The sequence below is a fragment of the Acipenser ruthenus genome, chromosome 1 (assembly GCF_902713425.1).
Source record: "Acipenser ruthenus chromosome 1, fAciRut3.2 maternal haplotype, whole genome shotgun sequence".
NCBI lineage: Eukaryota > Metazoa > Chordata > Actinopteri > Acipenseriformes > Acipenseridae > Acipenser > Acipenser ruthenus.
This window is the reverse complement of record NC_081189.1, coordinates 3,548,144-3,572,543: the sequence shown is the minus strand read 5'-3', so window position 1 is coordinate 3,572,543 and position 24,400 is coordinate 3,548,144. Positions and strand designations below refer to the sequence as shown.

The 24,400-nt window shown below is 38.1% G+C and overlaps 1 protein-coding gene across 11 annotated transcripts in view; it reads right to left on the bottom strand.

Annotated features, from left to right (window-relative positions):
* Positions 1–15,650, bottom strand: part of LOC117404117 (ras-specific guanine nucleotide-releasing factor 2) — an 89,104-nt gene extending 73,454 nt beyond the window's left edge. For all 11 annotated transcript variants that reach the window (XM_059032251.1, XM_059032324.1, XM_059032349.1 and 8 more), the window contains exon 1: positions 15,125–15,650. In XM_059032251.1, the coding sequence (XP_058888234.1) occupies positions 15,125–15,400 (276 nt within the window). In that variant the 5' untranslated portion in view covers positions 15,401–15,650. The remainder of the gene's footprint in view (positions 1–15,124) is intronic.
* Positions 15,651–24,400: the final 8,750 nt, after the last annotated feature.

The window sequence follows — 24,400 nt, the reverse complement described above, 5'->3', positions numbered from 1 at the left end:
CAATGCATTTGTAACTATAATTGGTAGAATATACAGTATAGTAAAAGTAACATACAGTACAGTTCTAGACCAGGAGTCTTTCTCAATGTCTTCAATTGAAGACACTTCTTTTAGCATTAATTCAGGTTTTGAGGCTATAACAAAGAATGTGAAGAATCCGATGGTGTATAATAACTACAGCTGTGGCCAAAAGTTCTGTACCACCCTATAGAATGAACTAATGTTGCTTCATAAAGTCGAATGAAACTAGCTGAATAATGTTACGTTAACATATTGAATTGCATACCGCTTTGTAGTTTTCCATATACTTAACGAAAAACTGACAACAATTGAATAATGTGACATTTCAAAATCTAACATTAAATACTGTACTACTATTATGGCTTCTAGTAAACTTTTGAAATATAATTTTGTAGTTTTTTTGATTACATGATGTTAAAAAAAAGATCTAAATTATGTTCATATAGTAAAAAAAAAATCCTAAATTTCTAGGTGATGCAAAACTTTTGGTCATAGCTGTAGTGCTGGAGCTGGAAAAATTCTGTAATAAATCACCTACTTTTTATTTTCTCTGAAAGTCAGTGGCAGCCCAACATTACTGTGTCAGACAGGGCATCTGTCCCCCAGTGCTATGTTAAATGCTTGCTTGTGATAACCACACGCAATGTAAAAATATTATTGCATGCTATCAGGCACAGTGCACAGCCACTAAAAAACAAAAGTAGGTTAAGCCCATTGTTATTGCAGAGATTAAAGGTTAAAACATAATAGTGCTCTGTTTTTTTTCTCCCTGTTGCACCACAGTTAACTAGACTAGAGTTTCTATTGTTCGGTCTTAGGAGACAGATATTTCTGGACGTGTGTCTGGTGGATTTTGTAAGATTTCTGCTGTTGCTGTTGCTGTCTAGCCATGGAGCCCCAGATAACGAGACACTGGGGATTACTCCATTGATCTAAACTATGGCAGAGCTAAATGCAGCCATCACATACATTTACATTTAGGGCCAACCTGTAATTGCACTTTCTTTCAAAGACAATATACTCTAAAGAGACTCACGCACACTCTGCTTTGTTTTTACAAAGCCCCTTCTTTTAATTATTTAAACAAAGCTGTTAAGATCAATTGAATAGACCACACTGGCTATAAAATAAATCATCTTAAATGTTAAACACTGCAGAAGTCATCACTAAGTGTGACGGACCGGGGAACAAACACCTTTCAATCAGAACAAAAAGAGAGACGAGGACATTGAAACTCAAGGATCTTTGGAAAATGTTGGACTAATCAATTACTGGGTATATCCAGGTTTTATACTTTTGAGAAAACCTGTTTTAAGATTTGTATTGTTTCATTGGTAAAACACATACTGTAAGAAACATCAGATATGTAGAAAAGTCAAGTAGAAAATCCATAAGGTAATGCCTTTGTCAGTATTGATGTGTTTATACATTTCAATGTAAAAGCACATCATGAACTGATTGATATGAAGTGCGTTGAGCAATTTAAAGACAGGTCTGTGAGCTCTGATAAGCATAGACAGACAGACAGACAGACAGACAGTGGCTCTATACAATTTATCTAAATAGCCATAGATCTAAATAGTGTCATCAACAAAACATGAACCTTCCTGAGTTTTTTCGTGTTTTTACAGACAGAAACACAGACAAATCTACACTGTTAGATGTTTCATGTGGCCCTTTATTAATGATGCTAATGATCTGAAGCACAGTGTAGAATATACCCTAGAGTGCTGGGTCTCTAACCCTGGAGACTGAGAATCGATCCTCAGTCTGTCCATCATGCTCTAAGTGTTCACGCTGCCCCAGACCAGTCATTTCACTGTCTGTGAAGGGTGGAACATTAACAGCTAATGCAGCTGGTGGAACAGCCCCAATAATGTCAGGACTGTAATTAACACCATGGTGCTAAGTGCTGCAGTCTATGTAATACTGCTGTAAAATGTCATAAATCAGGGCCTGCCATCACAGGTTCACACAGAATATTGTTTAGGGTGCTGCAGGATACAAGCCGATATCCACTCCAGGAGGGCCTACTGGCCACTCTGACCTCGAGTGGGTGACATTTTCTTTTTTACAGCACCCTAAACTGTATATTAATAATAATAACATTAATTGAACAGCATAGCTAGTTTTAATGTGACATCATTTCCATCTGATATAAATCTATCTATCTCTCTCTCTCTCTCTCTATATATATATATATGTCTGTGTATGTATTTTTTTCAACACAGAAGTTGGATAAGTGCTGTACGGAACAGCAGCACAGAATCTCAGAGAAGATTTATAATGCAGTATTACTCTAGCTCCAAGCACTGTGTAAATATGCACAGTGGGACATAGCCTAATACTGTCCCTGTGGATAACATTACATCATCTGTATATGTATAAAGTTTTATTTGTACAAGCCAAAGACATTGTGCATATACACACAAATAGGAACAAATGGGTATTTTATTTAAAGAGGGATTTACAAGGAAGCAATGCATTTTCAAGGAAGCAATGCGTTTTCAAGGCTTTTGTGAAATATCTACACATTATTTAGCTTTTGGGGTTAATGTTTAAATAATACAAATAGGAACAAACCTGACATTTTACTTACATTTAAAGACAGAGTGTTTGCCTCACTGCTAGAGATGCTGCTTTTCACAAAGTCTCCTTCTTTTAAGGGTTTAAACCGCGGTGGTATTTGATCTGGCTTCTGTTTATATCAATTGACCTCATAAGCTCTATGTCTTATTAGAATGAATAAAAAGTTTACCACAGTAATTTTGCAGTCTCCTATGCTCTTCGCATGCATTTGCTTTGCATTTACCATGCTTTGCCATGCTTTTTAAAAATATACCTAACCAAACCTCTCTGGGATTTACACTGCTTACCCATGCTTTACTATGCTTTATTACTTTGAATAAATAAGACTTTTTGTTCTCGCTTGTACAGCGTGTGCTTTTTGTTCTAGCTTGTACATGATTCCAACTGTAGTGCCCAGATGTATAAACAACTTTAAAACCAACACAAGAATGGCATTTTATTATTCTGATTACAGATTTCAGTGTGTATCAATGCATTTGTAATTGATTTATAATAAGAGGAGATAAACGTCTATCTGCAAGCTAAAAGCACAGGAGGATTTAGGCGTATTTTGCACCAAATACATTTATTATCTGTGGTTAAAACTCGATTCTTAAGTTATTAAAACCTGCAACATTGAGATCATCCTGGAGTTTCCTTTGAATTAGATGGCATATCACGCGAGTTAATTTTACCATGCAGCATTTGAACCCTATTCATTGCAGTATTGACCTTTGGATCAGTCTCTCTTAAAACCGCCACCTTAAAATAAGAACATAAGAAAGTTTACAAACGAGAGGAGGCCATTCGGCCTATCTTGCTCGTTTGGTTGTTAGCAGCTTATTGATCCCAGAATCTCATCAAGCAGCTTCTTGAAGGATCCCAGGGTGTCAGCTTCAACAACATTACTGGGGAGTTGGTTCCAGATTCCCACGATCCTCCTATTTTCTGCTCTGAATGCCCCTTTATTTAATCTCCACTTGTGACCCCTGGTCCTTATTTCTTTTTTCAGGTTCAAAAAGTCCCTTGGGTCGACATTGTCAATACCTTTTAGAATTCTGAATGCTTGAATCAGATCGCCGCGTAGTCTTCTTTGTTCAAAACTGAATAGATTCAATTCTTTTAGCCTGTCTGCATACAACATGCCTTTTAAACCCGGGATAATTCTGGTTGCTCTTCTTTGCACTCTTTCTAGAGCAGCAATATCCTTTTTGTAGCGAGGTGACCAGAACTGAACACAGTATTCTAGATGAGGTCTTACGTATAAATATGCTGTTGAAAAGACCCAAAATCCATCAAGTAACATTTAGACCTTAAGGGAGAAGACAAATATAGCAAGTGGTAGTTAAAGGGCTAATAAAACAAACAGAACAACATAAATATCTAGCAAAATTACTCCAAAAAGGTCCACAGTGAGCTTTGGCATACAGAAAACTAAACCCAAACTATGCTACTGCCTCCAAACTCCCAGTATTTAGTTATTTAAGTAGCTTTGGCCTCAGAAGTTACTGTTTTGTCACTTTGGTGCCAAACTTTTAGGTCGACTTAGGTTTTCATCAACACTGCATACATAAGTCTTGCATGACACTGCGCCAATTCAAACCCCTCGCAATAAACACTGTAATTAGCACATTTATGGGCTGGAAAAAGTCTTGCCTGTTAACATTTTAAATATCTGTCAAACACACTGGCAAACAACACTGTTGTCACCCACCGCTATAATACAAAATTAACAAATAACACTAATATATACAGTGAAGCAGATGGCAGGGCCCACTACTAGCTGCTACCATCCATTTTAAGTGCACAGGTTCAGTGTCAGGTGAGGGGGGATTCATTATATAAATCTGTTGTATTTGCAGCTCATGTAATTGGCACCCTAGGGCCTGTAAAGGCATGACTTGGGGCCCCGCGTCTCAGAATCCCTGAACACTGAATCCCTGAGAGCGGAGATGCAGCTGCAGACATGTGGAAGGAGGGGCTCATTCAAGTCATTGTTCTTGAGTTTAATGAGAGAAACTACTTTTAACTTAAGGGTAGTCTTGTCTTTGATTCGAGATAACTTGACTTCTGAGAACGATTGTTTTTATAAAGGCATACATGCATACAGGTTATTATACAGAAAAAAATACAAAACAATTCTCCAAAACATTTTAAACATATATACAACTCTTATAAAAGTTTACCATAGTGAACGCATAGCAAAGTGTAATAAAGCATTGTGGAAGCATGGTAAAACATAGGTAAGCATTGCAAAGAATAGGGAGATATGGTAAAGCATATTAATAAACATGGCAAACTAAGGTAAACTATGGTAAACACAGTATAACCATGGGAAAAGCATTGTAAAAGTACAACAATACTGTGGTGAACCTTTATAAGGGAATATATGCATAAACTTGCCATATATTACAACATGTATAAAAAATATATTATACACAGGTTAAAATGCCTGACATTTCATTCATTTGTAATAAAAAATATATATTAGTTTTAAATATTAGGCTATATTTAACAGGACAAACCATAAAAAGAATGTGCAAAGACACCATGTTAAATGTATATGGGTGTCATTTATTTTTGCTACTGGTAAAGTAGAGCAGGGCCCCTCTTAGTTGGTACTTTGGCAGGTTTTCCATGGATTAATATTGCATCACCATCATTTTTGGATTATGTATTTTCAGTTTTTAACGTTCTTATAGTGGGATCTGTTGCTCTGTAAAACCTCCTAAAGTACTAAATGCAATTTGACTACTGCCATCTGGCATATTTCCTTCTGTGTGTTGAAACTGCAAATCTTACGTAAGTTTTTAATCTGTCACATAACGTTGATGGATTTTTTAACATTTCACTTACTGTGCTGCCAACAAAGTTGATTCAAATCACTGTATCCCATCAGCTCTGAAACTGCCCTCATACCACCACTGTTTAATGCACTGTTTAGTGTCTTTTTGAAATGCATTGCAGATTTATAAGTGGCATCGCCTGCAGTAAATGATGGCAATGCTGTTGATCGTGTGGCTCCTATCTCGTGACCTGCCTGAGCAGCTTGCTGTAAAGTCAGTGCAGGCTTGTGTTTTATATGTTCTTGCACAACACACAGTTATAAAACACTGGATAGGTTTGGAGCCCAGGTGGAATTTTCATTGCCTTGTATAGTTGTATAAATGTGTAAACAGAAGTGCGCCATGCAGTCCTCACTGAAGTGCAACACGGTGTAATTACAGCTGTCTGCAACTCAATTCACATCAAAGTTGCAATTACTTCTTTAAATGTTAAGCAGGGTTTTATGGTATATCGTGAAACCTGTGTACTGCAGCTCCTCTATAAACCGGCATTCCTTCCACACGTCGGCATGACTTGTGGGTCCCGATCAAATCCCTATTGAAACGAATAGGGTGATTCCCTCTACAATCCAGAACCTGTCTATTCTGGAATCAGGATTTTTAAGTCTCTTCCATCTAAATTCAATGTAAATCTGTGCGATCCGGCACCGGGTCATGTGATTTAAAACTAGAACTTTTAAAACGTCAGACATTCTGAAAAGAAGCCTGTTTAGAAGCAACATGGAGAAAAGCTGAATGCCAGAAAGGACTGAATCCTGCATGCAGTACAAACAAGTGAACGTCTTTCTACAGCAGTGCCTTAAACCGGCTTGTGCTAACAACAGGGGCTTATTTTGTTGGGCATTGTTGTGTTTGAAGTTTGCTTAGTCATTATTGTGTTTATTTTACTATGTACCGTATGTGCAGCAATAAAGTTGTTTTTTTAAAGCATTCAAATAGTTTTGTCATTTTACCTTTTTTTAGGTACAGTATTATTATTTCACAACAACTGTAATCCAGCACACTGTCTAATCCGACACAATTTTCCGGTCCCAAGCAACGCCGGATTGGACAGCTTTTACTGTCAATTTCCTGTTTCCGTAATTGTGTTGCATGTCCATGAACTTTAGAACAAAACATAGCATCACCGGGAGCATAATCTAAGGGGAATGTCATTATGAGAGTGAATGGATTGTAAGCATGAAGTAAAATGGATGGATGAGGCCATTAACATTGATTGTAACCTGACATGCTTTACCAAACAATAGTTTATGTTTTAATCCAAAAAAAAAATTCTCTTAAGGTTTTACCAGTAAACTGAGCACCAAGTTTACAAGGAACAGTCTTCAAAGTGGATAAAATGCTTCAACAGTGCGAAGAACGAGAAGTGTTTTAGAAAGCAGAACGTTGCAGCCAATGCAGACCGTCTTTATACATCAGGGCAGACCAGCTTCTCTAGTCCTCTGTACGGAATGCATCTGCAGGTACTGACAGCAAAACAGAAAACCATAAATAAAACGTTTCAGTACAATCCTAAATTCTTTATATACAGCTATGGCCAAAAGTGTTGCATCACCTCGAAGTTTAGGATTGTGACATAATTAAAATAAAAAACTATACGAACAGAATTTAGAGCTACATATAAAACCTGACATAGCTTGCTAAATTCAACACACATACAGCTCTGGTGGTTCTCATAGTCAGAAAGGAAGAAAAAAAATGTGTTCAATAAAGTTATCAAACCACATACAGTATACAGAACTCGGATATTCATTACAGGTCTTGATTACAGTTTATAAAATTGTTTTCAATTAGCTTGATTGAATTTCATTCAGATAATAATTGAGCCAATTCCAATTTTAAGAAAGTTGAAGTAAAGACTGAAGATTTTTTACACTACTGCAAAAACACATGTGATCCATCGCCTATTGAGATATAAGATGTTAGTACATCATGATTACAATTCTATATTACAAGGGATTGTATCATTGCAAACAATGCGTCAATAAAGGCTTGATACAACAAGAAATCACGCCCATCTGTTCAAAGTGGTTTATACACTGCTAATGACAAATAAAACACTGTGATTTTTAAACTTTGTTTTTAATTTATATCATTGTACATCAGTGTAACTGTTTCATGTTTTATACACATTGGTGTTTGAAATGAATATTGTTTTCTTTGTACATTTAAATCTGAAATGCCAGTCCATGAGCCCAGGCTGTCCCTACTAACTGACCCTGTGGTTCAGTGTGGCGCACCTGAACAGCTCCTTACCATGTGACTGCTGGTGTTGCTCTGCCCCTCCCAGGCCATTAGTGTTTACCAATCCACACCACTAAACCCTGTGATGGGCAGGATCACGTACGCATGTTACAAGTGGTTTCTTTTCCTGTTTTTGCTTTCCTCTCCCCTTGGTGTATTCTGTATTTTGTGATCCATTCCCTAAATTTATTGTTGTTTTAATGTACATGTTTAATGTTAGGTCCACATTTGATCTACCTTAAACCTGCACTGGATTTGCCTGGCTAACAGCTGAGCCTCCAGCACCCAGACTGTGAATAAATAAGTCATCCTCCAGAAGGTTGACACCAAAGTTAATTATTCAAGAAGCGTGTCGTTCATCAAAACGGAAGCAATGATCTGGTTCAAAAGAATAACAATGACAGCATTTTCAATCTCAAAAAGGTAATCTTTTGTCTCTGACTCAGACCTATTGATATGAGCATCATTCTCTTCCAGGCGAGCCTCTTAAAGGGGCCATTCTCTCCTCACCCCTTCACATCTTTTGAATTCAAACTAAAAAAAAAAAATGTTTTGGAAAGGGCAGTGGTTTCCTTTTGGAAACCTCAAGAGCCCATTTGTCATGAGGTGTGAACAGGAATGTTTTTTGCGTGTTTCCTGGGGTCACCTTTCAGTCTTTGCCAGCGTGCTGCACCACACATTTTTACTGCTTCCATTCCTGCTTTGCACCTGTTTGTTCACAAATAAAAACAAATGATCTTCTAATGCCAAAAGGAAAACCACTTTAGTAACAATCTGTTCCCCACAGTACACCTCAGACACTGCCATCATTTATCTGAACATTAATAAAGGGTCTAATTATCTGCTGCTAGATAGTACCTGTGTAACACAGTATCTTTCGCTCTCGGAACAACAAAATCAGTCACCAATGAACCGGAGAGCTCACTGCATTGCAGTACACACACATACACACTGCCTGGACGCTTCAGAAGGACCTGTACCTAACATGGGGTTGGGCGCGGTTTGCCCTGATAACTGCTTTGACACGATGTGCCATATACAAGGTGCTGTAAGGTGCTTGGAGGAATGTTAATCCATTCAGTCATTCTAATTTCACACAAGTGGAGAAAGAGACAAATGATTGTGATGCCAAGTGTGTCGTTTCATTTCATCCCAAACATGCTCAATAGGATTGAGATCCGGGTATTGTGCTGGCCATGGAAGACGCCTTAAGACTTCGGCATGCTACTCCAAACCAAACCAATCACCTCTTCAAAAACAGACAACATGTTTTAATGAGTGGTGCCTCAATGCTATTTATTTACTACCAATGAAAGCAGAACCAATTACAACCTTCTTTTTAACCCAAAACGTGGTTCTGTGATGGTGATGGCCAATACTATTAAAAAAAAAAAAAAACACTGCATATATTTGAAGGCATTTATGTATGCCACAGAACCTGTCCTGTTACTGGTAATACTGATTTGGAAACACAGACAAACCTGCAATATGTAGCATACACTGTGTGTAAATGGTCTGTCTCTCACTGTCTAAAAGCAGTATATTAGTCAGTTTTAAGCACAATAGGCAAGACAGACGATCTAGCAGACACTAATTGAGGGATGATGTAACAATTGTAAGTTCGCCCTGGATAAGGACGTCTGCTAAAAAAAAAACAATAATAATAATAATAATAATGATATTGGCACATTTTTCAGGGAACAAAGCAGCTGGGTGGAGCCACTACTGGTGGGCGGAGCCAGTATTGAGGGGCGGAGCATGTCTTGTGTGGCCAACAATATTAAGAAGGAGGTTTGTTTCCAATATAAGGAAACATACTAGATGGTAACATGGCGGAATGAGAAGGCTGAGAATGGAGCAATTCATCAGAAGCCTCCCTGCCTGCACTCCCTCGATAACAGAATTTACATCCTACATAGGAGACATAAGGGACCAGCCCCTGTTTTTGACTGAATACAGTAAGACAAGTCACAAAGTTCTGTATTTAGACGGGAACCTGTCTAGTAGTTGGAAGCCGTGTTTAAAAATATGTATTACAGACATGGGTACTATACAGTAGAAGTTAGTGCCGAGTAGCACATTTTAGGGCACTTTCAACCCTGCCCATGCCCTTATAAAAGTTTCCTATAGTAAAAGCATAGTGAAAGCATGGTGAAGCATAGGCAAACATTGTAAAGAATAACAAGGTATCATAAAGCATATTATTAAACATGGCAAACCAGGGTAAACTATGAAAAAAGCAGAGAACAACATACAGTGCAAACATAGCAGTTGAGGCTACCTCCCAGTAGAAGTACCCTTATGAGAACACCCCTTTAAAGAAACTGCTCTCTAGTCCAAACAGGAGAGGCCTCCCCAGTATTTCCACCAGTATCAAAACTCCCCTCAGTCAGAAACAACAGTTTGCACGATCCTTTTCCATGTCTCCAGAACAGCTTGAGGTTCTAATATAATACAGTCAAACACATATTAAGATTGCCTGTTAAGAACCAACCACCTCATTAATACAGCTGAAAATCACCATAATGTTTAATAAGCATGCTAATTACCCATATGCAGCCCATTGAGCAGTCATTACACAAGGTTACACTGGATAATGACAAAGTACTTCATTTTATTTGATGCTTTTTCTTTGCTTTCCCACAATAAATAAATAAATAAATAACATAATAACAGGTGTTCACCAGCTGTCTGCATTCTGGTCAAGCACATTTGCTCAACTAGTTAAATACTTTTAAAAGGTCTTATTAATTAGGTTACATATTACATATTTGACATGCACACGTGCACATCTATGCTGTATTCCTAATCTTGTTTTGCATTGCCTGTAGCAATTTGGATGTGTTCATAAAACGCTTTACACCAGTTTGAAATACCCAAACAGTTAAATAATTTACATATTTCCAATTTGTGGCAAGATCAATTTATAGAAACAGTGCTGTACTATACAATTACGTTGCTCTGTGTAATCATCCAAATTCAACAGACAGCGCTCATTTCAGATTTCCTTCACCCAATTACTTTGTCTCTTAATTAACAGCATGTGTAAATTTGAAAAAGTGCTGTCCAATCGTATTGGATACATTATTTTCTTTATTATTAAAACAAAAACCCGCTGACAACCAAAGGTGGAGTCTTCAAAAACACAATGACTGTATAAAACACAATGACTGTAACCTAAATGCTTCACAAGTCCCGAATTGCAACTATTGACGGCACCATCAATAACCAGCATGAAGAACACCCCACTATTCAGCATGAACACCCCACTATTCAGCATGAAGAACACCCCACTATTCAGCATGAGGAACACCCCACTATTCAGCATGAAGAACACCCCACTATTCAGCATGAAGAACACCCCACTATTCAGCATGAAGAACACCCCACTATTCAGCATAAACACCCCACTATTCAGCATGAAGAACACCCCACTATTCAGCATGAACACCCCACTATTCAGCATGAAGAACACCCCACTATTCAGCATGAACACCCCACTATTCAGCATGAAGAACACCCCACTATTCAGCATGAACACACCACTATTCAGCATAAACACCCCACTATTCAGCATGAAGAACACCCCACTATTCAGCATGAAGAACACCCCACTATTCAGCATGAACACCCCACTATTCCTCATTAAAAACACAACCTGCAGCCTCATACATGACCACCATGCTGCAATCTGCTAACCATTTCCTTTTTGTAAAACAAACCATCTGAAACAAAAAACATGATAAAACTGTATTTTATTATTATTTTTTGTAATCTACTCAAAACTAAATTAGAAAATTGGAACAGTTTGTTCAAAAAGACAATTAAAATAACATCAGGAGTGGTTAAACAGTTCAACAAAGTGCTAAAGAAATGGTCTAAACCAGGGATGTCAAATCACAGGCCTGAACTGCCATTCCACTCCAGATTTAATAAGTACAATTAGATAATGAACGACTTCAGGGTCTGCATGTCTCCAATTTTAAAGTGCAAAAAAACTAACAATTTATTTATAGGAAGCAAAAGATAATCAAATAAGCGGTACATTGTACTTCATAACCCGTAATGCCTGTTCTCACAGAAACACAGATAATGTTTTTTTTTTTTTTTTTTTTTACAGTGCTCCCCCTTTATAAGGTGGCCCTTGATAACGCTTATATTGTATCACGGCATGGTTGTGGCTCCCATTTCCCCCATAATGCCAGTCCACTAGCACTTTTAGACTTGATGTAAGGCGGTAAACAAGTAGCTCCCTGTCACAGCTATTGCTCCAGAATATATCGTTATAAAGGAGGTGCACTCTAATAGTTTTGTTGTGTTTTAGTGGCTATTTAGAAATATCAGCTGGGTGTTTTGTGTAAAACTGATAAAATTGTAAAATTAAAAAAAATATGTCTTGGATAACTAGGCTGACCTATATTGGCTCTACCTTTTTGTATAAAAGTGAAATACAGTTTGTCAGTGTGATACTGTAAAACTGTGATAAAGTATTTGTTTATTTAGAAGACGCCTTTCTCCAAGGCGACTTACAGGGACTAGGGTATGTGAACTATGCATCAGTCACTCACAACAATGTCTCACCAGAAAGACGGAATGCAAGGAAGTTAAGTAACTTGCTCAGGGTCACACAATGAGAGTGGCTGAGCCGGGATTTAAACCGTGGACCTCCTGGTTACAAGCCCTTTTCTTTTAACCACTGGACTACACTTGCGTGGCTCACCCTCTGCCTCTTGCTCTCTTTCGGCAGTTGTCACCCAAAGTTCAGCCCTGGGACCCCTCCTGTTTTCTCTCTACACCCACTCCCTGGCTCCCCTCATCTCCTCCCATGGATTCTCGTGTCATTTCTAGGTGAGCCAAGGACAGGGTGTCCTCGGCTCACCTCTCACCAGAGACCCCTGTAGTCTGGCTGGGCGCCTGCGGGCTTGCCTGTAAGCTGCCCGGAGCTGCATTGTCCTCCGACGCAGTAGCTCCTAGGTGGCTGCATGGTGAGTCTGCAGTGTGAAAAGAAGCTGTCGGCTGACGGCACATGCATCGGAGGACAGCGCGTGTTTGTCTTCGCCACTCCTGACTCAGTGCAGTGGTGGTAGTAGTGAGTCGAGCTTAAATAATAATTGGATATCCTAAATTGGGAGAAAATAATAAAATATAATTGGCGACTACTAAATTTAAAAAATAATAATAATAATAATAATAATAATAATAATAATAATAATAATAATAATTAAAGGTATTTTTGAAAACCACAAATCTGTTTAACATTAAACTGTTAGACTGGAGCTTTTTATAAATGGAGCAATGCTGCATTCTAGAATTGTAGTGAAGAAAGTCATGTGCTCAGACTCATCTCCTTTGCTTTGTAGTGTTCTGATTATGAATGCACAGCGAGGCTCTCTAATTTCATCAATCAATTAGATTAGAACCCCTCAGTGGTTTGTGGAAATGGTCAGCATTACTTAAGGTAAAACTCAATCTCATCTCTTTCCAGTATCAAACTGGAGCTGCCTTCGGTTCCATCTGCAATCCACAATCCAGCCTGCAACCCACACTCCAGTCTGTAACCAGACATTACACAAAAGTCAAAGATCACCTGTACTGTATGCATTCACCAGCCTCCAATATTTCCCTGACAGCATAATATATTCATAACCTTGGTTTTCAGTCTACATATCTTTAAGACCTCTCTCTCTCTCGATTCCTTTGCATCCTTTGCAAAAACTTCCACCTTCAGGGTGAGTTGGAGAGTGAGGTCTGCCTGCAATCCCAATTGGGGCTGACAGACAGACAGACAGACAGACCGACAGACAGAGTCCCAATTGAAATTGTTTTGGTCTTAATCTGCTTCTGATGTAAATGAACAGGTCTGAATTTAAATTACATTCAGTCCCAGTGAAGGATGGAAATGTGGCATTAGATATAAAACACAATACAACCACAATGATTCCAGGATACAGAGGATTAAATGCCTGGTTTCTGTTTCTTTTTTATTTTGTCACTTGAAAGGTTGTTTTTAATGCTTTGGAATAAAAAAGTCATCAAAATTGCATCACAGAAGGTTTTATTATTAATTGGGATTTATTGTGAATTCAAAATTAAAAGGTATTAGTATGAAATCTTCTAATGGAACTTAAAATAAAAGGTTACCAGCTCATCAAATCCATTTGCAAATAACTTCACCATCAAGAACTAAATCCCTAGATTAAAAGATAATTTCCATGAAATACTGTCATCCTAAAACAGCATTTCTATTCCTTATTGACTTTGTCAGTCTTCCCTGCTTACCATACTTTTTTTTGAAAGAGAAATCTCCATGTTTTAGTTTTGTCAAATAAGCAGGTGTTTTTTTTTTCTTTTTCTTGCTTTAATTTTTTTAAAACGTATTTAAATACTGGAGAAAACTGTTTAGAAATGCCCCTGTGTGCCATACAAGATATAACTCCACAAAACAGATTTATGTTAAATAAATAACATTAAAATTAAATTTTAAAAAAATTAACAATTGTATTCATATGTTGGACACCGTATGGGGAAAAAGGGGGGAAATAATATCTCAGTAATTATGGGAAAACTTAAATACCTTAAAAAACACTGCGGCAATATTACTGAAATACAGTATAAACCGTAAGAAACCGCGCTTCACATTTTTTAAAACATATTTGTGGTTTGTGGCTAAGTGTATTTTCAAATCAATTACCAAAAGCACAACAATGTGTTTCAAATATAATATTTGTTTAATTCTTAAACATTGACGTTTACTGTGGCAGCAACGGCGATGTTGAATCAGCAGTACAGTGCAGTAGTCTGATCTCTATACTGTACTGATGTTGTTTGTAGTAATACAGTATACTGCAGTATACTGTAGTATTTTTGCATGCTACAAAGCAACAGTGTTGTCAGACCACCCATGCAATCACTATTCTGGTCTATACCTGTGACATTCCACAGGTTCACCAATAAATCAAGTCGAAGTTGAAAAGTTCACTATCCACATATGTCTGTGAAAGGTTAACCAAATATCACCTTTAAAAACTCTAACAAATCTGTGGGCTGACAGAAACCAAAATAAGATTACGCACTAATTGAATACATTAATACATAAATAAATAAATAAATAAATAAATAAATAAATAAATAAATAAGAAAAAAATCACAAGCTTAATCTAGAAAATCCAGAAATGTTGTGACACATAAAACACCATTATATCAGAATACAGGCTAATAAAAACAACTAAAGAAAAATAAAATAATTCTCTCCAAATTCAATTGCAAGTTTGTGCCTCTGTCAGCCCAGCTCCTGGTGTTTTTTTTTTTGCGTGATTATCCTGGATATTGTCCGTGGCTATGTGGGGAGGGTTAATAGCTAATGCCCACTGCGGTGCTACGCGATTTGATATTATTCCAAGGTTCAATCGTATTGGCACGCTTAATGTCTGGATTATTTCACCTACCTGTTTATCCAGAGTGTCTTTGCCCACCGCTGACACTTTTGGCGCAGGGACTGTCTCGCAGGTGCTCCCCTCTAACAGATAGATCCCAGAAGGTCTGGTGCTCTGGTCGTTTTCGAAGTAAAAGAGGACATTCTGGTAGAGGGCGAACCACTTTTCGTGCCACCTGCTGTTTTCGGCAGTTTTTTTGCTCAGGTAGCCCCGTTTGGTCCCCTCTTTACGCGCAACGACTGACAGATACAAAGCATGCCCTTCATTATATCTCACCGTTTTCTGCATTTTTCCCCCAGATTGATTTTAAGAGCGATTAGCTTGCCACCATATCTCCACTTTTTTTCTTGAAAAAAAAGCAACAGCAAAGAAAAAAAGAGGAAACGAGTTACAAAACCAGGGTCCAGAGATTGCCAGGGCACGTGGAAAAGTTACGAATGCTGCACCGCAGCCCATCTGCCATCCAGCTGCAGCAATCTAACGAGTGTTATATCCAGTCCAGTTGAATTGAGAGATATATATATATATATATATATATATATATATATATATATATATAAATTCAACTATAAAGCCAAAATCCAAAGTAACAATGAAACCGATCGATTTATAATAAATAGAGTGGGGGGAAAAACATATAAAACGCTAAAGAAAAAAATGATATATTAGATCCAGTGAACAGAAGGTAAAAGAGAATCACGAGGGAGATCAGCTTTAATCGGCTTTGACACCAGTTTAAAGAGCCAGGTCTCTCGTCCCCGCTGGCTGGTTTATCTTCTGTAGAACTCAATTTTAGGGATGGCTGTACGGTTGTGCAAAACAGATTTGCATTGCTAGAAATAAAGGCGGAGCGTGGCCGCTTGTTCTATTTAAATGTCCAGGGTTTTCATTATAAAGGGAAATTTGCTGGTAAATAATCCGCTCTCTGACTCTCCCTCTGGCTGCGCTAGTAGTATTACAGCTGTTGATTAACAACTCCACTCCAGAGCTGATCCCCCTCTCTCACTGCTGGCGATTGCACGTGTGTGTATAGTCTTAGCAGTTCTAGTATCAGAATGTTTTACTTGGTTGCGACTTGGATCTGTATTATCAGGCGCACAGAAACCAGAGCTCATATAACTTGTAGTAGTTAATTTACCACGAAATGAGAAACACATATTTTACACAATCTGTGCATTCTCAGTCTTCTGAATTACCGAGTCATCTTTCCAATTACATTTAATGCAATGCATTTAGTTCCACAGAGAGTCTGGTTTCACTTATGGACGACTACAAATAAACCGCACAGTCAATGCAAGTTCTTTGGAACTTCTGCACTGTGTTCTTAGTAAAACTTGCAATGAGATTGCCATACAGATTCAATACAGTACACAAATCATATTGAAGACAGACACCTACATTACCGTTTCTTAACCAATAACAACCCTGCACAGATGAGCAAATCGCTCATAGCCTTGATTCCCTTTCAATTCGAAGACGACCAACAACCAATACTTTTGCGATATGCCTGCCACAGGTCAGGTATTTACTGAGCAATTTATGTCACAGCTGCCGATAGGCCCCTCCGGGGAGTGACGTCCTCGGTCCCGCCTACCGAGGGAATAAGTAGGCACTCCGCGGAGATCACGTTCTATTTTGCTTCTCGCAATCAAGTAGGTATAATTGACCTATCAAGTTGCGTGACTGAGTCTTTGTAAAATAGCTCAGTTTGAGTTTTTTCTGTTAGTTCCCTTGTAATTTATTGCTGGAAGTCGCCTTGCCAGTTCCCCGAAATCGGAAACTCGGCTTCTGAGGTCTAAGCTTGAAACACTGCACAACTGCGCTCCGTTTAAGAAAAAAAACTAAAAATAACATGATTTCAACAGCCTACATCATTGGCGACTGTAGACTGCTTTTGCTAACCCTACAGCATATGCTGTCTGTGTGTTATTTCCTCTGCTTTCTGCAGCTAATAATAATAACAAAAGAAAAAAGAGAGACCCGTATTCCTCCACCGGGACCCGGCTCTGCCACACCCGCTATTGAGTCGACCCCGCTGGGCAGACTCGGCCCGCCCACTCGGTGTGCGCGGCCTAACATGACCTTCGCTGCTGCAACGGTGTTTGCTACTCCTCCTATTTTTGTGTCGTCAACAAATTTAACAAGTTTGCTTACTGTACCAGAACCTAAATCATTAATGTAGATTAGGAATAGTAGAGAACCTAATACTGATCCATGTGGTACTCCACTAGTTACCTCGCTCCATTTTGAGGTTTCTCTAAACCATATTTTCTGTTTTCTACATGTTAACCACACCCTAATCCATGTGCATTAATTTATTTGAATACGTTCAGTTTCAGAATTAATCTTTTATGTGAGACTTTGTCAAAAGCTTTCTGGAAATCTAAATAAACCATGACATGCTTTGCAGTTATCCATTATCGATGTTGAGTCCTCAAAGGATACTGATACCGTATAGATCATTTTCCATTTTGGATCTTTTCCATAAGTTTTACATGTAATAGAAGTTAGGCTTATTGGACTGTAGTTACCTGCAGGGACACTGGAATTAGGGGTGCTGGGGGTGGATTGGTATTACGTTTGCAATTCTCCAGTCTGTCGGTAGAACCACTGTCTCAGGAGACTGTTGCATGGTCTTAGCGGTTTGTAAATAACTTCTTTCATTTCTTTGAGTACTATTGGGATCTCATCTGGCCCAGGGGATTTGTATAATTTAAGAGCTCCTAGTCCCTTTAACACTTCTGCCTCTGTTATGCTAAAGTTATTTAAAATTGGATAGGAACAGGTCAACATGTGGGGCATGTTGTCCATATCCTCCTTTGTAAAAACTTGTGAAAAGTAATAATTGAATATATTTGCAATTTTTTTCTGCCATTCTTGAATGCTCTTTTGAAAAAAACTTTTTGGAATTGGTTTTAGCCCCCTTGGCAATGTTCGTTTCTATCTCTTGGCCTTTCTAACTTCCTTTTTGACTTGCGTTGCAGTTTCAAGTACTCTTTCTGTGTACTTCGTTTTGGTCCCTTTTAAACACTCTGTAAAGTGCCTTTTTTTATCTGAATATTTTTTTTTTTAATTTAGTTAACCATTTTGGCCATTTTGTTTTAGATTTTGATTTGTGTACTTTTGGGATGTATTTGTTTTGCACCTCTAGTACTACATTTTTGAAAAATAGCCATCCTTTCTCTGTGGATGTTTTCTCTATTATAATCCAATCTACTGATGTTAGTCTCTGTTTTCTCTTGGTTCTGTTAGTCTCTACTTATTCCCTCGGTAGGCGGGACCGAGGACGTCGCTCCCTGGAAGCTGTGACATAAATTGCTCAGCAAATACCTGACCTGTGGCAGGCTTATCCCTAAAGTATTGGTTGGTGGTCATCTTCTCTTTCAGGGAACAGGGGTTACATCCATAACTTATCGTTCTGATACCCACCACAATATGTGCTAATGAATGTCCAAACCCAGTTCCATCGCAGTAGTAGGAAGGGTGCAATGTTAACTTTGCTTAATTTAAAATTTTTCAAATTTAAAGAACAGAAAATAACAGAGTGTATAATCTTCTGCTGTTTGCATCGACATCTGTAAGAGATTTACTGTAAGTTCTAAATCATTGACAGTTTTTTTTTTTTTAATAAAACTTTTACAAATGCTAAAAATAACATTTTTTGTGCTACATATTTAGCCCCTTCGTGTTCTTGCTGCTGTTCTTTGATTTTAGAATCGACTGTAACACATTTACAAGGAATTAAGGCTTTGAGTGTGACATGTTTTTATATGCACGATTCTTCATAATCATACTGGAGTCTGCAAGGATATTGCACTATATGTTAGTAATGTCAGTTCTCACACACGTGATGATGGTTTGTTATATCACACAGTGAACCCACACAGTATCATGATTATACAATATTGTAAAAAAGTAACAAAATGCAGACAATTAAACTCCAAAGGAAAGGAGCTATTTCTTCTGGAAGCAATCAATCAATCAATCAATCACATTTATTTTGTATAGCACCTTTCATGCCAAGGCATCCCAAAGCATTTCGCATTACAAATAAATATACAATAATATAATATAATATACAATAAAATATTTTAAAAAATCCAAAAATAAATGGGGTGGAATACATATTAACACAATTCTAAAACAGGCCATCCCAATCTACAGAAAGGCCTGAGCATAATGATGTGTTCAAGCTTTGATTTAAATGCATTTCTTGAGTCAGCTTTACGGATTTCAATTGGAAGATTGTTCCATAATACAGGTGCAGAATGACTAAAGGCTCTTCCACCACAAGACCTATGTTTTATCATTGTAGTCACCAGAAGCCCAGCATCAGCAGATCTTAACTGACGTCTAGGGACATAAGGGAAAAGCAGGGCCATTTCCAGAGACAGCCTGAAATGTCATTAATAACATTTTTAAAATAACTCTGTACTTCACCTGAAGCCAATGCATGCGGGTAAGAACAGGTGTAATATGTTTAAGTCTTTTTGTACCTGTCAGAATTTGTGCAGCTGTATTCTTAACCTGCTGTAAGCGATTGATAAGTTTACAAGGTAGACCAGCCAATATGGTGTTACAGTAGTCCAGACAGGATGAAACAAACGCATGAATTAAAATTTCTACATCAGATTCTGCAAGATACAAACGGACTTGGGATATGTTCCACAAATGATAATAAGCAGACTTCACTACAGTTGAAATGTGATGCTGAAAACTAAATCAAATAAGACTCCAAGACTTTTCACAGCTTGCGGAGAGCTAATGGGGGGGGGGCTGCCAAAGGTCATTGGTTGTGGGATTTTATTTAATGCTATTTTAGAGCCAGTTAAAAGAAATGCAGTTTTATTTGCATTTAACTGCAATTTCTTTTTTGACATCCAAGACCCTATTTCATCCAGGCAAGTTAGTTGATAGTCTGGAGTTTACGTTCACATCATCTGAATTCATTTTAAAATCAATTTGGGTGTCCTCGGCATAAGAGTGAAAATTAAAACCATGTTGTCTGATCATATTACCCAGCGGTAGCGTATACAAATTAAAAAGTAAAGGACCAAGAACACAGCCCTGTGGAACCCCAGAAACAACGAGAAGTAGCCGATTTTGATCCTCTGAAGAACACAGATTGATGTAGGGAGGTTAAGCAGGACCGCAGGAGAGTACTGTGCCAGTAATGCCAATAGTTTTCTCAAGGCAACAATCCCTGATAACAGCCCCTCATCTGCATTCAGCAGGATGTAAGTAACACCTTTTATGAGTGCAGACTGTACTATGTTGCTTCTGAAAGCCACATTTAAATTTTTCAAAGAGATTATTAGCAGAGAGAGATGCAGACAACTGAGCAACAACAACCTTTTCCAAGACTTTTGCAAGGAAAGGTAAATTAGAAATTGGACGATAATGAGACAAGTCATCAGGATCCAATGTAGAATGCAGAATAACACAATGGTAACCAACGTGATACCACATAAAAGCCTTTTTTTATGTATTTATTATTTTTTTAATCTCAACAATTTGTCAACCTAATTTATCAATAGAGGTGTGTACAATCATATTTAGCTCCTCCCTGGAAATAAATGGCTATTGTGGGAACAGAAAACAATGTGCAGCGTTGCAGGAGGGAGAGTGAACTGGATACACTATGATGCTTATAAGGTAAACTTTCTGGCGAACAATGCTGAGTAAATATTTATGTGAATATTATTGAATAAAAAAAAAAAAAAAATGTACCACCTGTGTAAATGTAATTGAAAATTCTTTTTTTCGCCCCATTCATCAACAAAGAACTTTGGAGACAGACGACAACAGCAAAGACTTAGAAAGAAAAGCATAATGTTCTGTAACAGCCACAACAATCCACAATTAGAAGTGTACCGCCTACCTAAAACTCTTATCATGGAGTAACTTGGGGAAGCTACTGCATTGCACTCACCCTTCAAATTGTATTTCTAGTTCTTTCTCCTAGTTACAAACACGTCGGGACTGCCTGCGAGATGTGTAACTTTTATTATTGTTTCTCATAGTTACAAACACATCGGGACTGCCTGCGAGATGTGTAACTTTTATTATTGTTTCTCATAGTTACAAACACATGGGGACTGCCTGCGAGATGTGTAACTTTTATTATTGTTTCTCATAGTTACAAACACATCGGGACTGCCTGCGAGATGTGTAACTTTTATTATTGTTTCTCATAGTTACAAACACATCGGGACTGCCTGCGAGATGTGTAACTTTTATTATTGTTTCTCGTAGTTACAAACACATCGGGACTGCCTGCGAGATGTGTAACTTTTATTATTGTTTCTCATAGTTACAAACACATGGGGACTGCCTGCGAGATGTGTAACTTTTATTATTGTTTCTCATAGTTACAAACACATCGGGACTGCCTGCGAGATGTGTAACTTTTATTATTGTTTCTCATAGTTACAAACACATCGGGACTGCCTGCGAGATGTGTAACTTTTATTATTGTTTCTCGTAGTTACAAACACATCGGGACTGCCTGCGAGATGTGTAACTTGTATTATTTTCAGTGGATTAATGTACCCGTATTGTATAAATATAAGGACTACACCTTTAACTTGGGGAACGATAATAAGAAAAACAAAGTACGCCAGAAGAGCTGTGTTTAACTGGCAACATTCCCAGTGTCTGCTCTCAGTGTTTCTCACAGCAGCCAGGAGCCCTGTTTCCGGTTTCCATTGGCGTGTTCACTAACTGATACCTACAAGTTCACAGCAACTAGTTGATAGGGTGCATTGATAAAAGCGGTCAGATGCGTAGAACAATAATCTATAGAAACCAGCTGCCAACAGCACACAGCAAATTAGTAGCTGCTGTAAAGTTGTCTGTTGTGTGGTGTTTGAGGCTTCTGAAAGAGCATTGCATCACCCAGAGGTTCTCCCATAAGAAACAATCATCTTGAGCATAGGAGTCACTTTAGAAGTATGTACAACATCAGGAAGGACAGTATTTGAATGCTCTGCACAGTGAGAACACTTAATTCACGCCTTCATGTTTGTATTGTGAGGTTGTGTATTGTAATATTTTGGTTAGAAATGAGCTGATCAAAGTATTTTACATGGAAAACAATATTTTTTAAGAACAGTCTAGCCACTTGTTAGCTTTTTTTTTATTTTTACGTATAATAGTCAAAAAATGTGGACCACCCGTCATCTTCAGCACACACTTTGGTGTAAACTACAATTTCACGATATGTATTCTGCAACATAGTGTGAAAGCTTCATCTTCCTGTTGCATTTGGCAGACTGCAATAGTGTTACAGTAATCCTGCATGCATTCTGGGTTTCAGAATTCTCCTTGTTTAGGTTATATCATTGAAAGGACCAGGTGCCAGCAACAAGGCCCCTGCTAAATCTACTCTGAAGAGTGATTGCTGTTAGCACTGTATGAATAAGTCACACCCACGTGTGTAGATTCAATAATGGCAGTTTATCTATTTGAGGGGCGTTCTGAAAACCAGGATTAGCGTGAGATTGTAACCCTGGTGTTCACTTGGCTGGTGCTTCCTTGTCCAAAGCTGTTTCTTTAGGGCTCGTCTTAAATGGTCATCTAGCCCTTGAGAACCATTAAAACATGTCACATTGTAACCCTAAAACAAACCATGTATTGGACAATGTGTTATAAAAATTCTTAGAGCTAGTTATTATTTTAGACACAACCTTACCTGAGAATTTTGCCCCCGCTGGGAGCTCTGTTGAGTCCAGAACGATGCATTAAAAATGACATTTCAACCTGCAATGGGAAGCACCTTTTAACTGTGGATCAGTACTGTACTATACTTCCACATTAAAATCAAAGCACAGGAGAGCTGTGTAGATAGTATGACTAATCAATGTCAAAATATATAGTTCTAAAATACAGCATTTTACTCAAATAAATATCAGATGTCTCTTCTTCAGGTGAAAGTAGAAAAGAGAGATTGATGTTTATATTCAAGGTAGAATCAGAACTTTAAAAAAAATAACCCATTTTGAATCACTACAATTCTAATACTGTAAGGAAAAATGCTGTGTCGAAAAAAACAATGACAGTAAAAAATGTTCTAGCAGTATTAGAATTCATTATGGTTTAGTTAGTCCAATAAAAGGTATCACCTCTCCTTCTCTTTGTCATTCAAATATACAAAGCGACTTAGAGACTAGGGGGTAAACTATGCATCAACAACTGCTGCTGCAGAGTCACTTACAATAGGACCTTCATCCGAAAGAGGGCGCACAAGGAGGTTAAGTGGCGTGCTCGGGGTCACACAGACAGTGAGTCAGTGGCTGGACCTGGATTTGAATTGGGAACCTCCTGGGTATCAAGCCCTTTTCTTTAACCACTGGACCACCAAAATTAGAAAGTGATTGCTCTACCCCCTAACCCAATATCCCTCAGCTCAACCATCACCATTACCTCAACCTTCAAGTCCCCACCACTGCTAGTTTCCATGGAAATGTTCAGAAAAACAGCTAAAAAGTATACTTTTACCAGCATGAGGGGAAAAAACATCTTTTTACTCCAAAGACAACATCTGGCATATTAAACAGTTCCTTCCTCTACTTCATTGTTAGGACAAACTGCACCGATTAACACTCTCCTGGCCCTGGACATACTCAGTAACACTGTACACTGCCCAGGTTTATACTTGGTGTGGGGGCCTGCTTGTGCAATGGCACTGCTACACTGTTGTGTGCAAATAGAAATTACACAAGGACAGCACTGGGGAAACTGTAAAGTGAACAGGAGAGTGTATTGGTGTTCAAATGCAAGCTCCCACTACTTCAGACCGTACTCTACCCATCTGCACTACCCATGAGAGCTTCCTGGATTTGGATTGAGTACCAAGTGAAAATACATACAATTTATTTTCTTATTGACTGGAATATAAAAAACAAGCAATGCCAACCAGCAGTTGAATTGATTTTTTTTCTTTCTGTGCTGCTGCAAAAAATCATTTAAAGATGGTGTGCATGCAGTTATACAGTAAAAGCAATGCTAAAAATATGCCAAATCAGCCTTGTCATGTCTACATTTTATTAGCACCATCAATGCATCATATTGGGTTTTTAAAATTAATTTTACAGAATCACAACTAGGAAGAGGTCCTATTAATAGCAGCTATTAACAAAAAGGCTATTTTCTCATGCCTATTTGGGACTAATATATGGTTTAAATAATTGGTTTTGATAAGTACCTGATTTTTCTAAATTGAGGAGCACTAGCAGAGAGGCAGGGCGTGGGGCTGAGGGCCAATTTAGACGTAACAGCCATGGTTTT